The sequence below is a fragment of the Neovison vison genome, chromosome X, assembly GCF_020171115.1.
Source record: "Neovison vison isolate M4711 chromosome X, ASM_NN_V1, whole genome shotgun sequence".
In the NCBI taxonomy this organism is placed as follows: domain Eukaryota; kingdom Metazoa; phylum Chordata; class Mammalia; order Carnivora; family Mustelidae; genus Neogale; species Neogale vison.
In genome coordinates, this window is record NC_058105.1 from 5,148,763 (window position 1) to 5,163,581 (window position 14,819).

The 14,819-nt window shown below is 62.7% G+C and overlaps 1 protein-coding gene across 1 annotated transcript; it reads left to right on the forward strand.

The window, feature by feature from the left end:
* Positions 1 to 12,530: 12,530 nt before the first annotated feature.
* Positions 12,531 to 14,606, forward strand: LOC122897530 (melanoma-associated antigen 8-like). Its single transcript, XM_044235776.1, has 3 exons — positions 12,531 to 12,573; positions 13,468 to 13,618; positions 13,703 to 14,606. Exons 1-3 carry the CDS (start codon positions 12,531 to 12,533, stop codon positions 14,604 to 14,606), a joined length of 1,098 nt encoding a protein of 365 aa, XP_044091711.1.
* The last annotated feature ends 213 nt before the right edge of the window (positions 14,607 to 14,819 follow it).

The following is a 14,819-nucleotide window of genomic DNA, read 5'->3' on the forward strand; positions in this document are numbered from 1 at the left end:
CTGCCCTTCTAGCCAGCCCCCAACCTGAGATAGAGGCCATGTGCCCCTCAGCCCGAGACCTCACTCCCCGAGGTCGCTCCGCCTTCCAGCCCATGAGACAAGTGAGCATGCCTGCCACTTTGGGCCAGCGCTGACCGATCCTCCCTGGGCTGCCAACAGGGCAAGGCCGGACTCCGGGGCACTGGCTTCTTTGTTGAGAAGGGAGGACCGGGTACGGCCAGTCCTGCCCCAGGGTCCTCATCCTCTCTCCCAGAAGGACCTGAGACCCTCCTCCCCACCCCATGCTCCCCTCTCTCTCTCTCTCTCTCTCTCTCTCACACACACACACACACGCACGCACAAGCCCTCCACACCCAGGTCCTGTTCCTTCTCACCACAGCCCACAGTCTCACACACCCAGATGTGGACATCAGGACAGGCCTGGGCTCCTCCTACACTGGGGCCTCCTCTCCGAATTGAACATGCTGGGGACCAGATGCCTCAGTCCTCCCTCTGGTCCTCACCTTCCACCACAGCAGGCCCACAGTCCGCCCGGGAGGTCTTGAAGCCTGATGCTTCCACCCAGACCCCCGTCTCTGGGAGACTTGGTGGGGATGCAGGGCTCGCCCGATGTGATCATCTGTCCCTGGGGCCTCCTGGGACCCAATCCGGTCTCTGTCCCAATCCTGCAGTCCTCCTTGCAGTGCTCGCCTTTCCCCCCAGCCGCACACGGCCCATCTCCCCCCTTAGGCGCCCTTGAGGCGGTGCTCCATCCTTGTGACCACCGGACCTCAGAGGCCCTGAGGCTGAAGTGGCCACCCACGGTGTGGGATCGCCCACCCCAGGAGCCTCCCGTGGCTGAACCAAGCCGCGGTCCAGCGGGCTCCCTGCGGACCCGCTCAGGTCTTCTCGCCTCGGGCCCTAGCGGGTCCCCGGCCTCTCCTGTCTGCTGTCCCGGGGCCGGTGCTCCCACACCAAGGCCATCGCTCCCCTGAGCCCACTGGCTCAAGTCTGTGACCACGGTGTGCAGCGGCAAAGCCCAAGACTTGCCAGGGCTGACCGCGGGGGCTGAGATGGGGCGTCCAGGTCTCTCGGGCCTTCCTCCCCTTTCCAACGGGGCTCCCTGGTGCCTATGCCTTTGTCTGCGGTACTGCCCGCGGATCGACTCCTGGACACCAGCGCATCCAGCATCCGGGAGACCCAGCTGGGCAAGTGAGGTCCACAAACCCGCACAGACGAACACGGATGAGGAGTCCGTGTCCTACACGAAGACGTCTAGGGGCTGACTCTGGTTTGGGGTCCAGGGTCCCTCGGACCTCCCTCTGCATCCTCACCGTGAAGCCCGCACGGCCCGGGCTGCCCCCTGCCCCCCTGAGCATCAGCGCCTTCTGCCAAGGTCCCCGGTGTCTGTGAGAGCGGGATGCGGAAGTCCGGACTCGCCACGGGCTCCCATCCCCCCCCGGAAATTCCCCGCCTCTGGGCTAGAGTCCAGGCTCCCTCAGTCCTCCCTCTGCATCCTCGCCGTGAGCCCAGCAGCACCGGCCCCCACGCGTCTGCCCACCCGAGGGAGGCCCTCTTCCTTCTGCCGAGGTCCCCAGTCACTAGAGAAAGCCTGAGGCGCGAGTCCCACCCCAGGGGATAGGAGACCCCATCCCGCCCAGATGCCTGTCTAAACTGACCCTGGGAACCGAATGCTGTGAGGTCCCCTCTGTCCTGCCTCAGGGCTCATACTTTGAATCCCATTCGCGCCTGAGCCCTCGCGCTGACGACCTGAGAGCGGCTCCTTACAGCAGGCGCTTTATCCCTGAGAGACCCGGATGCGGAAGTCCGGACTCGCCACGTGCTCCCATCCCCCACCACGGACCTTCCCTGACTGACTCTGGGCTGGGGTCTAGGGTCCCTCAATCCTCCTACATCCTCACCATGAAACAAGGCACGACCTGCGCCCGCCCCTCTACCCCACTGAGGGAGGCCCCGCTCCTTCTGCCAAGGCCCCCAGTGTCTCTGAGACCCGGACGCGCCAGTCCCGACACACCGGCCACGCGTCCCCATCCCGCCCGGGGCCTGCCCGGACCGACCCTGGGGCCGACCTCAGTTTCGACCCCTCTGTCCTGGGCTCCCAACGCCCTGGGTCCTGCCCCCGCTCGGGCACGACCCCATCCCCCCTGAACCCCCTGGGCCTCCCGGGGCCGCGGCCTTCCTGACCCGGCATCCTTGCCCTCCGACCAAGGTCCTCAGCCCCCTCGGACCCCCGAGGCACCTTTCAGCCGACGCCCCCTGTGGCCACCCTCCCCAGGGGAACCAGGGTCGGTCCGCGGCAGGGCCCGAGGGGCTGCACCCGCTCGGGGAAGGCTGGGCCCCACCGATCTCCCTCAGGTGCCGACACCCGCTCCAGGGAGGGCCTGGGCCCGTCCCTCTGGGGACCCGTGTCCCCTGCCCTGGCCCCGGCGGGAAGGCCTCAGCCGGACGGCGCTGCCCCGGCCCCGGGTCTCTCGGGGCTGCCGCCGGGGGCCCCCTGGATCCCGGGTGTCCCCCCACGACCCCCACTCGGGGCACCCTCAGGGCAGGGTCTACCTGCACGCCGGGCTGCCGGGCCTGGGCTCCTTCCCTCAGCCAACCTGAACCCGGCTTCCCGCACACAGGGCCTCGCCTCTCTCCGGCCTCGGAGGCGGAAGTCGGCGCTCGTCACATCCGGACCCCGGAGGAAGGGGTCCCCTAGGGCTGACAGCACCTCGGGCGGCGATGGGTCCCAAGTGGGATTCGTGGGGGAGGGAAGGGTTCGTGGGCTCGGAGTGGGTGGCGGGATCCCTGGATGCTTCCTAACCACCTCCCTTGGACTCTAGCAGGCAGGCTTGGGGTCCCGTCCCCGACCCCGCTGATCCTGTGCTCGTGCACCTCCCCTTCTAGACTCCCCCAGCCTCCCCCCACCGTTCCCTGATATGGAGGCACAGTGTAGAGTCTGGGCACTGTCGCCACCCAGCTTCCCGGGGACCAGCAGCACTGAAGCAATCACGGGGCCCCTCTGCTTACCCCAGCCACCTGGGCCTGGCCAGGCGCGTTTCCAGGGCAGTGCTCCTCCCAGGACCCGCACCCCTTCTTCCTTCTTCTGCTTCTTCTGCACCTCTCAGGGCACCCCTACCCACCTTCCCAACAGGACTGGAGCTGCTAGACACAGTCTTCAGTGGCTGGGACACGTCCTGCTTCCCTTAGTGTCCTCTCTGCTCACCCACAGGGCCTTCCAGAGAGCAGAGCTTAGCGCGTGTCTGGCTATCAAGGAAGCAGTGAGCAGGGCTTTGTCTGTGCAGAGAGGAAGTTTCCCCTCCTTTCTGGAAGACTCAAGCCACGGTGGGAGCACCCGTGTGTGTGCCTCTGGCATTTGTACAAGGATGGCCAGTGAAGCATCGGAAACCAGAGCCCACACAGTTTTCCTTCTCCAGTTCCAGACCCCTGTCCCTGCCTGCTCTCTTCTTTACCCTTTCCAACCCATCTTGAGGCCAGTGCCCTGTGATTTCAGTCCAGAGCCCAAACAAGGAGGCAGGGTGCCCAGCTTGTACAGTGTTTGTGTTATAAAGGTATATACATGGAGACTGTGTGTGCGTGGGTGTGGGTGTGTGTGCACATGTGTGAGGAGATTATCCTTTTTTGTATTCTCGTGCTTTAACTAGCTCACTTGTACATATACTCTCCCACTGTTGCCCTTCAGCAACAGTCACTTCTCTTGCGACAGACCAAATGCTGGGGGTGATGAGGAGCAGCAGAAATTCTCATCCTTACTTACTGGGAAGAAAATTGTTCGACCAGGTTTAAGACACTGATGTTGTTTCTTACACATATAGACGTATTCTGCGGTATCATCCAGCAGCCATATGAATATTTCCCCAAAGAAGTTGAAAACTATGTCCACACAAGAACCTACGCATCGATGTTCATAACTGCCTTTCTCATAATTTCCTAAATACAGATGCAACGAAGATGTGTTTTAGTAGGTTGATGGATACACTCTAGGACATCCAGATGATGGAATATTAGGGGCCACTCAAAAGAAATGCCTTATCAAGCCGTGAGGAGATATGGAGAAAACTGAGATGCCTATTGCCAAGTGAAATGGTTGATGTGGAAAGGCTCCATTTTGTATGTTTCCAATTCAATGACATTCTATAAAGGGACATTGATGGAGACAGGAAAGCGATCGCTGGTTGCCTGGGGCTGTGTGGGGAGGACTGAACCGGCAGAGTCGTGAATGTGCTCTGTGTGGTACTGTCCTGATGGGTACATGTCGTCCCACTTTAGCGCAAACCCACGGAAAACGAAAACCAGATGTGAACATTAGTGGTACTTTGGCTATGGGGATACTTCGGTACTTTGGATGGTGGGCTTCGGATGACTATGATGAGTCACGGACCTTCCTCAGGGATGACTACTCTTTCACTCTGGTGGGGTCGATATTATGCGAGACTCCGTAGGTGTGGGGCAGTGGATCAGTGGGAAATCTGTGTCCTTTCCTCTCTGTCTCAGTGCACCTAAATGTGCTCTACAAAATGTAAACTCCTTTTTTATTAATTTTTTAAAAATATCTTATTTATTTATTTGATAGAGAGAGGGAGAGAGACCACAAGGAGGCAGAGAGGCAGGCAGAGAGAGGAGGGAAGTGGGCTCGCTGCTCAGCAGAGAGCCCGGGGCAGGGCTGGATCGCAGGACCCTGAGATCATGACCTACGCTGAAGGCAGATGCTTAACCCACTGAGCCACCCAGGCGCCCCAGAAAATGTAAGTCCTTTAAAAGACATACAATGTGAACAGCAATACCTGAACAAGAGAATCGGAGAAAGCCCTAAGGTGACACTTCGGAGTGCTGTCGGGCTGGGGACGTGGGGAGTAGCAGGGATGTCAGGAGGGAAGATAGACTGCATGGATGCCAATGAAAGCGTGGGTAGTGGGAACGATTTTCAACTTCTGCCCCTGCTTCCTTCACAAATCTGATGCAGGACCGCAGAGGATACGTGCCAGTAGCTCTGGGCAAGTATCAGGACAGCAGAGAAAACGGCATTGACAGAGGCAGATGCGTCTGGATTCTGGGCTTTAGCTTTCTAAAATCAGCTTACGAGGTGAGGACAGCCTTTTCTAAAAAGTGCTGGAAGAGGAGATATCAAGACTAGACCAGAAACAGACGTGAGTATCAAAACAAATGACATACAGGATGAGAAGTTAGTCTTTCATAAAAGACATATACACACAGTCTACACATATATACATACATACCTATAAAAATGCATGTAAAGCAAGAACATACGTGCATACATGTCCGTCGATGTCCATATGTATGTGATATATACATGCATGTGGACCTAAACACATACAACGTACACCCAGCCTATGTACACATATGTAGTACACACACTGGGTAGAGGCGGACAGCGTGTTTCTTAGGATGAACGAGCACGTCAAAGGAAAACTCACTGCAGCAGACCCCGCAAGAGTGGATAACCCCAAAACCCTGGGACCGAACCCCAAACCTGCAACTACTCAGCCTCGTCAGTAAATTCAGTGTTTTTATAAAATCTTCAGACTGTTCCTGAAGTCTGGCGGCTGGCGAAGGGACCCCTTGGAAGGAGCGCTTCTCCTCCGACCCTGCCCCACGGTCACGGGCGCTGCGGGTCCACATCAGGCATCTGTCCCGCGACTGCGTGTGTCCCACAAGGGTAGAGGAGGGCTTCCTGGGTGAGGGCCGAGGGGTCCCATGTCCCAGCGCACTGTGTCCCTGCCCGCGGCCCTGAGACACCCCGGGCCCCGTGAGCAGGTGCGAGGGACCCTCCTCCCCGCTCCCCGGCCCCCGCCTTGCCCACCCGGGACCCATCGCCGCGGAGGTGCTGTCAGCCCTAGGGGACCCCTTCCTCCGGGGTCCGGATGTGACGAGCGCCGACTTCCGCCTCCGAGGCCGGAGAGAGGCGAGGCCCTGTGTGCGGGAAGCCGGGTTCAGGTTGGCTGAGGGAAGGAGCCCAGGCCCGGCAGCCCGGCGTGCAGGTAGACCCTGCCCTGAGGGTGCCCCGAGTGGGGGTCGTGGGGGGACACCCGGGATCCAGGGGGCCCCCGGCGGCAGCCCCGAGAGACCCGGGGCCGGGGCAGCGCCGTCCGGCTGAGGCCTTCCCGCCGGGGCCAGGGCAGGGGACACGGGTCCCCAGAGGGACGGGCCCAGGCCCTCCCTGGAGCGGGTGTCGGCACCTGAGGGAGATCGGTGGGGCCCAGCCTTCCCCGAGCGGGTGCAGCCCCTCGGGCCCTGCCGCGGACCGACCCTGGTTCCCCTGGGGAGGGTGGCCACAGGGGGCGTCGGCTGAAAGGTGCCTCGGGGGTCCGAGGGCGCTGAGGACCTTGGTCGGAGGGCAAGGATGCCGGGTCAGGAAGGCCGCGGCCCCGGGAGGCCCAGGGGGTTCAGGGGGGATGGGGTCGTGCCCGAGCGGGGGCAGGACCCAGGGCGTTGGGAGCCCAGGACAGAGGGGTCGAAACTGAGGTCGGCCCCAGGGTCGGTCCGGGCAGGCCCCGGGCGGGATGGGGACGCGTGGCCGGTGTGTCGGGACTGGCGCGTCCGGGTCTCAGAGACACTGGGGGCCTTGGCAGAAGGAGCGGGGCCTCCCTCAGTGGGGTAGAGGGGCGGGCGCAGGTCGTGCCTTGTTTCACGGTGAGGATGTAGGAGGATTGAGGGACCCAGGACCCCAGCCCAGAGTCAGTCAGGGAAGGTCCGTGGTGGGGGATGGGAGCACGTGGCGAGTCCGGACTTCCGCATCCGGGTCTCTCAGGGATAAAGCGCCTGGTGTCAGGAGCCGCTCTCAGGTCGTCAGCGGGGAGGCTCAGCCGCGAATGGGATTCAACGTATGAACCCTGAGGCAGGACAGAGGGGACCTCCCAGAATTGCGACCGCAGGGTCAGTTTAGAAAGGCATCTGGCAGGATGAGGTCTCCTACGCCCTAGGCTGGGACAGGTGCATCCGGGTTTCTCTAGTGACTGGGGTCCTTGGCAGAAGGAACAGGGCCTCGCTCAGCGAGGAGAGGGGAGGGCATAGGTCCGGCTGGGCTTCACGGTGAGGATGCACAGGGAGGACTGAGGGAGTCTGGACCCCAGCCCAGAGTAGTCAGGGAAGGTCCGTGGTGGGGGATGGGAGCACGTGGCGAGTCCGGACTTCCGCATCCGGGTCTCTCAGGGATAAAGCGCCTGGTGTCAGGAGCCGCTCTCAGGTCGTCAGAGGGGAGGGCTCAGCCACGAATGTGATTGAAGGTATGAGCCCTGAGGCAGGACAGAGGGGACCTCACAGCATTCGATTCCCAGGGTCAGTTTAGAAAGGCCCCTTGGGTGGGACTGGCGCATCCTGGTCTGCAGAGACACTGGGGGCCTTGGCAGAAGGAGCGGGGCCTCCCTCAGGGGTGTAGAGGGGTGGGCACAGGTCCTGCTTTGTTTCATGGTGAGGATGCAGAGGGAGGATTGAGGGACCCAGGACCCGAGCCCAGAGTCAGTCAGGGAAGGTCCGTGGTGGGGGATGGGAGCACGTGGCGAGTCCGGACTTCCGCATCCGGGTCTCTCAGCGATAAAGCGCCTGCTGTAAGGAGCCGCTCTCAGGTCGTCAGCGGGAGGGCTCAGGCGCAAATGGGAGGCACGGTATGAACCCTGAGGCAGGACAGAGGGGACCTCTCCGAAGTCGGTTCCGGGAGTCCCCCAGGTAGGGATGGGGACACGTGTTCGTGTGACCGCACTTGCGCATCCTGGTCTGCAGAGAGACTGGGAGCCTTGGTGGAAGGAGCGGGGCCTCCTTCAGTTGGGCAGAGGGGCGGGCACAGGCCCTGCTGGGCTTCACGGTGAGGATGCAGAAGGAGGACTGGGGGACCCAGGACCCCAGCCCAGAGTCAGGCAGGGAAGGTCCGTGGTGGGGGATGGGAGCCCGTGGCGAGTCCGGACTTCCGCATCCGGGTCTCTCAGGGAAAAAGCGCCTGGTGTCAGGAGCCGCTCTCAGGTCGTCAAAGGGGAGATCTCAGGGGCGATTGCGAGCCACGGTATGAGCCCTGAGGCAGGACAGGGGGGACCTCAGAGCATTCGGGCCCTAGCGTCCGTTTAGACAGGCATCTGGGCGGGATGGGGTCTCGTATTCCCTAGGGTGGGACTCGCGCCTCAGGCTTTCTCTAGTGACTGGGGACCTCGGCAGAAGGAAGAGGGCCTCCGTCGGGTGGGCAGAGGGGAGGGCACAGGTCGTGCTGGGCTTCATGCTGGGCTTCACGTTGGATTCTGGACCCCAGCCCAGAGTCAGTCCGGGAAGGTCCGTGAGGCTGGATGGGAAGACATGGCGAATCCGCAATTCTGCCTCTGGGTCTCTGAGAGACTGAGGGCCTGATGGACGGAGCAGGGCCACCCTCAGGTGGGCAGAGGGCTTGGTCCCGGCGAGTCTGGGAGGAAAGACCAGGCATGAAACACGAGGGATGACAGAGGAGACTCTGGCAGAAGCGCCCCTCTGATGTCAGTCTAGGGAGACCCTCCCTGGGCGGGGCGGGAGCTCAAGCCCAGTGCCGTCGGATTCCCCCATCCTGGTCTCTGGAAAGATTGGGGGCCTTGGTGGAAGGAGAAGGGCTTCGGTCAGGTGGGCAGAGAGGGCCCAGGCAGTAACCCGAGTCAAGGTATGAACTCTGAGGAGGACAGAGCAGGCCTCACAGGGGTTGGGCCATAGTGTCAGTCCGGGAGGATCCGTGGAGGGCAAGGGACTGCACAGCGAGACCAGACTTCAGATTCCGGGTCTCAGAGGCTCAGGAGGCCTAGTGTAAGGAGCAGGGATTCAGTTCAGCAGGGGGAGGGCCCGGGTTCTGTCAGGATTCAAGGTGAGCACTCGAGGGAGGACTGAGGGTCCCCAGACCCAGTAGGGAATCAGTCCTGGGAGGCCCCTAAGCAGGAGGAGGTAAGTGGCATGTCCAGCATTCCACATCCGGGTCCCAGAGAGGCTTGGGGTTGGGGTGAGAGGCACAGCCTCGGGTCAGCAGCAGGGAAGGCTCAGACCCTGCTGGAGTCACGGTGAGGACCCTCAGGGACAAGTGAGGGGACCCTGGACCCCAGAACAGAGTCATTGAGGGAGGCCCTTGAGCAGCTGTCTGCCCGAGTCACACCCCCACATTTGGCCGTGGATCTCAGGGATGTGCGGGGAGGTCAGAGAGGAAAGGACTGCGAACAGCGGAGGGCATGGCCCCAGGTCCTGCTGGAGTCCAGAAGGGATGCAGGCTGAGAGTTGAGGTCCTTAGAGCCTGAAACAGAAGGTGATTTCGTTGCCCTTGGGCCTTCTTAGATGTCTCCCAAAGTGGGGGGAACAGCTAAAGTGTTTCCTGACTTTTAAAGTGTTTCACCCAGGGTCTGGGGGACGGGAGACTCTTCCGGTCTGAAGAGTGTGGCCTCAGATCGGCAGGTTGGGGAGCCCCAAGACCCCGAGGGAGGACTGAGCAGCCCCCTACCCAGACATAGGGGTTCCAAATGAATGGGTGCCCCGAGGGTCAGTCCTGCGAGGCTAGGCCGGGTGTCGAGAAAAATGAGGATCCTGGTTTCCCCTCTGGGTCTCAGTGGGATGGGGAACTGGGCCTGCAAGGTGCCTCCTGAGGTTAGGAGAAGGGATACTTCCAGGTCCTGCTGAAAGTAAACATGAGCACTTTCAGGACAGAGAGTGGACTCCCGCCCCAGGACAGAGGGGCCAGCCCCCAATCTCAGCTCCATATGAATGGGGTGCGGTACAGGGGGTGGGCGTGGAGTGCTGCCTCCTCACTCTCCTCTGGGAGCTCTCAGGGAGGCGAGGGCCATGCTGGGAGAGGTCGGAGTCGGGTCATCTGAGGAAGCCCACCTGGGAGGCACACGGGAGGCCCTGGTCCTGGCAAGAGTCAATGTGGGGACCCCCGAGGCAGGAGCGAGGGCTCCCACCCACCCCTTGGGACGAGGAGGGGGTGGCCCAGAAATCTGGCCAGCTCTACCTGACCGCCCTGAGAACCCGGGCTGGGTCTGTCGGGCTGAGCCCCTCTTCGTCCCCAGATCCCTGGGCTCTGGGAGGGGAGGGTCTGTGCCTGAGGGTCTGGACTCCGGTCAGTGGAGGAGGCAGGGGTGCAGGTGGGAAACGAGGAGATGCCTCCACAGCAGGATCCCCAGGGCCCAGGCCTGCCTCACACTTCGGTCAGCCACGGGGAGACGGGGCATCGGTGGGCAGACTGAGTTCTCCTCGCCTTTCCTTCCGGCTTCTCCGTGAGAGGAGGCCTCGACACCAGGAGGGTGGCCTCCAGGCAGCACCGGGAGTCTTCCCAGCCTTCCTGGGTCAAGGTCTAGACAGAGGGGTCACACCCATCCAGTGTAGACGGAAGCCCACGTTTGGCCGTCCCTGGAGACCCGTGACGAGCGCTGTAGACCTAATGCAGGCCGGTCCAGATGCGAACCCCCTCGGTTTCCTTCCGTGGAGGCTCAGGGCTGCGTGGTCTTGCGGGGACCCTTTGGCCTCTGGGCCAAGGGGCGTGGGGCTTAGGTCCTGGCAGGGGGAAGAAGTGCCCTGAGAGGCCAAGGAGGGGACCGCCCAGCCTGCACGGGTGGCAAACGCAGGAGTCCAACCCAGCCCTCCTGTGTGCCCTGGGCCCCGGGGCTGTGCTCTGAGTGTGTCCCCTGAGGTGTCTCCTCCTTTTCTCCTCCAGGGGCTTCGAGAACGGGGCGTGGAGGTCTGGGTCGGAGGCAGGATTCCGTGAGGTCACAGCGCAGGTGAGTGCCAGGGGTCGGGGTGTGGCACGTGCTCCGAACCTGGAGCCAGGGCCTTGCCCATCCCACACCTGAGGGGACCCTGGATACCCACAGCCCTTTGTCAGCTCTGGGACGTCGGGCCTCTGCTGGCTGGGCTGAACCCCATGAGCCGACCACCTGTGTCTTCAGGTCCTGAGGGCCGGGCTCTGCAGGGCGTATCCTCTGGGTGAGAAGAGAAGGAGGCAGCCCTAGTGGAATCAGTAGGCGCTCCTTGAGGACGCTGAGGGGGTTCCCCGCCCAGGCCGAGTGCGCCCCACTGTCTCGACCTGCGCGGCCTCAGAGAGCACAGGCAGGAGAGGCTGCACGTGGAGCACCCCTCGTCCTGCTCGGGGCTGAGAGATTCTGTTCAGGGTGCTGACTTCGGGGGCCCAGAGGGAGCCCTAGCTGGTCAGCAGAGAAGGGAGTTCAAAGAATGGCCAGGACTCAAAAGGAGCCTTTGGGAGGCTGGAGGGGCTGAAGGTTACCCCACGTGAAAAGAGAAGGGGCCTTAGAGAGTGCAGCTTCCCTGTTCTCAGCAGGGCCCTCTGCCAGGGAGCGCGTAGCAGGGACAGCTGGATGTGGCATGGCCCCACCTGTGTCCCACAGTTGGGGCTGGGGGATGTCAGGGACGTGAGGCCCTTGGTCTGTGGGAAGCGTCAGGGCAGCGGAGGGAGGATCCCAGGAACACCCAGGCAGTAATGTGAGGACCCCGAAGGGAGACGGCCCTTACCCCCACCCCCATTTCAGGGAAGAAAGGACAGCACAGAGTCCGGCTCGGCCTTGCTGTCGGTCCTGGAAGGAACAGTGAGCGGTGGCGCTAAGCGGCATGCTCACGTGTCCCATGGGCAGGAAGGTGGCGAGTCGTCCGGGAGGTGAGGTCCTGGGCTGAGAGGCACAAGGCCTCTAACTCAGGATGGAGCTGGGAGGAAGGACAGGTCCCGGCAGGAGGAAAGAGTAACCTCCTCGGAGATTGAGGGACTCCCCACCGCGGGACAGGGCACCGGGCTCCCCTTTAGCCCCGGGCGGTGGCCTGTGGGTGGTATAGGTGCATTTTGGAACCAGCAGTTGCACGGAGGGGGTTCCCTGTGACAGCGAACCTCGTACACCCACAAAGAGTCCAGGAATTCAGCACAGCTGCGACACTCTCCATCCGGAGACAGCTTCAGAGTCCACAGGGCAGGAGCTCAGGCCTACAAGAGCGTCCCACACTTCAGGGGTCACTGGGCAAGCCCCGGGGTGCTCTGGGCCCTTGTGACCAAGGGGCTCTAAGGCACAGGCTCCCGGAGCCCGTCCTCCGCTTCCCCACATGGGCTGGAGCAGCTCCAGGCGCTCGGGCACACAAGCCCCTCACTGGACCCCCGGCTGACCGTACAAGGCCGTAGCTCAGGAACACCAGACCCGAGAGCCGCAGAGGTCACAGGCGGTGGGCAGGGGTGCGTGCACAGTGTCCATCCCTCTGGGTGCACCTCTCCCCCTGCATCTCCATGTCCCCATCTGAAATCTCTCGAGCCTGTCCCTCTGGGGTTTCATGGAGGCTCCCACACTCAGTCTCCAGCCCCCTCAGCCCTCCCCCGCGGTCAGGGGGTCCGGGGACCGAAAGCTGCCACCCTCCAGTCACCCGGCGGGTTCTCCTGGCAACCAGGCCCCCGCCTCGGTGCTGCCCAGAGTCACCTGGTGGACCTAACAAAAGTCCCCTTCCTCACTCCCCACACTTAGGAATTATGAGGGTTTGAGAGTAGAGAGCCAGGAAGTGTGGACAAAGAGCAAGTCTTCGTCTGCTTGTATATCACAATGTCCAAGGTGCCTTTTCCGGCTCTCCGGGGCTCTCACGGAGGTGAGGACCATGCTCTGAGAGGACGCCATCTGGTCATCTGGGGAAGCCCACCTGGGTGTCAGGAGTCCCAGGTGAGGACCCTGAGGCAAGAGAGAGTGGACCCCGATTGCCAGAACAAGGAGGGAACCCCAGAGACCCCTGGGCTGCCCCTACTGTCAGCTCTGGGAACTCTGGGCATGGCTGGTTGGGCCGAGGCCCTTCTTACTCTCAGATGCCTGCTCTCAGGGAGTCACGGGCCTTGGTCTGATGGTCTGGACTCAGGTCAGCTGAGGCAGGATCCCGGGCCCTGGCAGGAGTCAAGGACCCAGCAGCCTCCCCTTCCCAGGGGGCTAGGAGGCCCCGGGTGGGTGCGGTCAGATGTGGACACGCTCACTTGCTTCCATTCGGTCTCGGGGCTCTGTGGTCTTGTTCTGAGACTGGGGCTTCCGGCCAGCAGAGGGGTGGGCCCAGGCCCTGCCAGCGCAAAGGTCAGTCCCCTGAGGGAGGAGCAGGGACCGCCACCCTCTGGAAGTGGGGACCTCGCAGCATCAGACCCGCTCTCCTGTCTGCCCTGGGGGCCCTGGGCGCCCTGTGCTGTATTCTCAGTCTGCACCCTGAGGGGCCTCCCCCTTCCCCCCTGCAGGGGACTTGGGAGCTGGGAGGTGAAGCCCTGGGTCTGAGGAGCAGAGAAGAGGAGAGCAGAGGAGAGAGAGAGAGAGAGAGAGAGAGAGGGAGGGAGAAGAGGAGACCGTGGACTTCCCTCCTTCAGTTTTGAAGGGGACGGGCTGCGCAGGAGGAGAGACCTGTGCGAGGCCCGAGAGGGCCAGTACAGGGAAGACCCGGAGTCCCCTTTGTCAAGGCTGCTGAGGGCACCTTCCTCAGCTGAGGCCCTTCACACCCCCCCCTCTCTCCCAGGCCCTTGGGTCGCTTCGCCCACTCCTGCCCACACCGGGGGCTGCTGCCAGACACGAGTCATCATGCCTGTGGGCGGGAGGAATGAGCTCTGGAAATTGGAGGAGGCTCCTCAGGACCCCAGAGAGGCCCAGCGCCTGGCGGATGCGCAGCTGTATGAGGCTTCGGGGTTCGAGGAGGCCCTGTCTCTCTCCTCCTCCCCCTCCTCCACCTCCTCCTCCCCCTCCTCCTCCTCCAGTTTCTCCTCCTTCTTCTCCTCTTGTTCCTCCCACTTATCCGTCTCTTCCTCCTCCTCTTCCTCCTCTTATTTTGTCCTGTTCCCTAATACCCCGGAGGAGGAGTCCGCTGCTGGAGGCTCGAGTCCTCCCCAGAGCCCTCAGAGGGCCTTCCCGGCCCCCAGTGCCATGGCGGCCTCTCCCTGGAGCCTGTCTGAAGATAGCTCCAGCTCCGCGATGGAGGAGGGGTCTGGCACTGGGGGGGAGCCAGGGGTGGCCGAGCCCGTGCTCCACGCTGCACTCCACGTGAGGGCGGTCAGCCTGGTGGGGTTCCTGCTCCAAAAGTTTCGCACCAAGCAGCCGACCAGCCAGGCGGAGATGCTGGCGATCGTCGGCGAGGATGAGCAGGACGCCTTCCCCGGGATCCTGGGCCAGGCGTCCGAGTGCATGCGGCTGGTGTTCGGCGTGGAGGTGAAGGAAGTGGACCCCGGCGAGCACTCCTACGTCCTGGTCACCGTCCTGGGCCTCACCTGCGATGCGATGCTGAGCGGTGAGCAGGGCCTGCCCAAGACCGGCCTCCTGGTGGTGCTCCTGGGGGTGATCCTCCTGGAGGGCGACCGTGCCCCCGAGGAGGTGGTGTGGGAAGCGCTGGGGGTCATGGGGGTGTATGCCGGCGAGGAGCACATCATCTTTGGGGAGCCCCGGGAGCTCCTGACCAACGTCTGGGTGCAGGAAGGGTACCTGGAGTACCGGCAGGTGCCCGGCTGTGACCCTGCCCGCTACGAGTTCCTGTGGGGTCCCAGGGCCCACGTGGAAACCAGCAGGTTGCAGGTGCTGGAGTATTTGCTGCGGGTCTATCCCGGGCTGCCGGTTTCCTCCCTGGCCCCCTCTGAAGAGGCTGTGAGCCATGAGGAAGAGAGGGCCTGAGCCCCAGGGGTGGCTGTGGTGCGGTCCGGGCCCTGGCGGGGTCGGCAGCTTGTCCTGCGGGGTGCCGGGCATGAAGTGAGGCCGTTTCTTGGTTCTTCCCTGTTTCTGTGTTTGTGTGTGTTTGTGTGTGTGCGTGCGCGCGTGTGTGCCTGCGGGTGTAGAGAGATCCCTGGCATTCTAAGTGCAGGGTCAGAGAGGGTTGGGGGAAAATGC

Coding starts and splice junctions, on each gene's coding strand:
- LOC122897530 (XM_044235776.1), top strand. CDS start 12,531: ATGTCCAAGGTGCCTTTTCCGGCTCTCCGGGGCTCTCACGGAG. Junction 12,574..13,467: donor TCTCCGGGGCTCTCACGGAG/GTGAGGACCATG, acceptor CCTCTCTCCCAG/GCCCTTGGGTCGCTTCGCCC. Junction 13,619..13,702: donor CGCCTGGCGGATGCGCAGCT/GTATGAGGCTTC, acceptor CTCCTCCTCCAG/TTTCTCCTCCTTCTTCTCCT.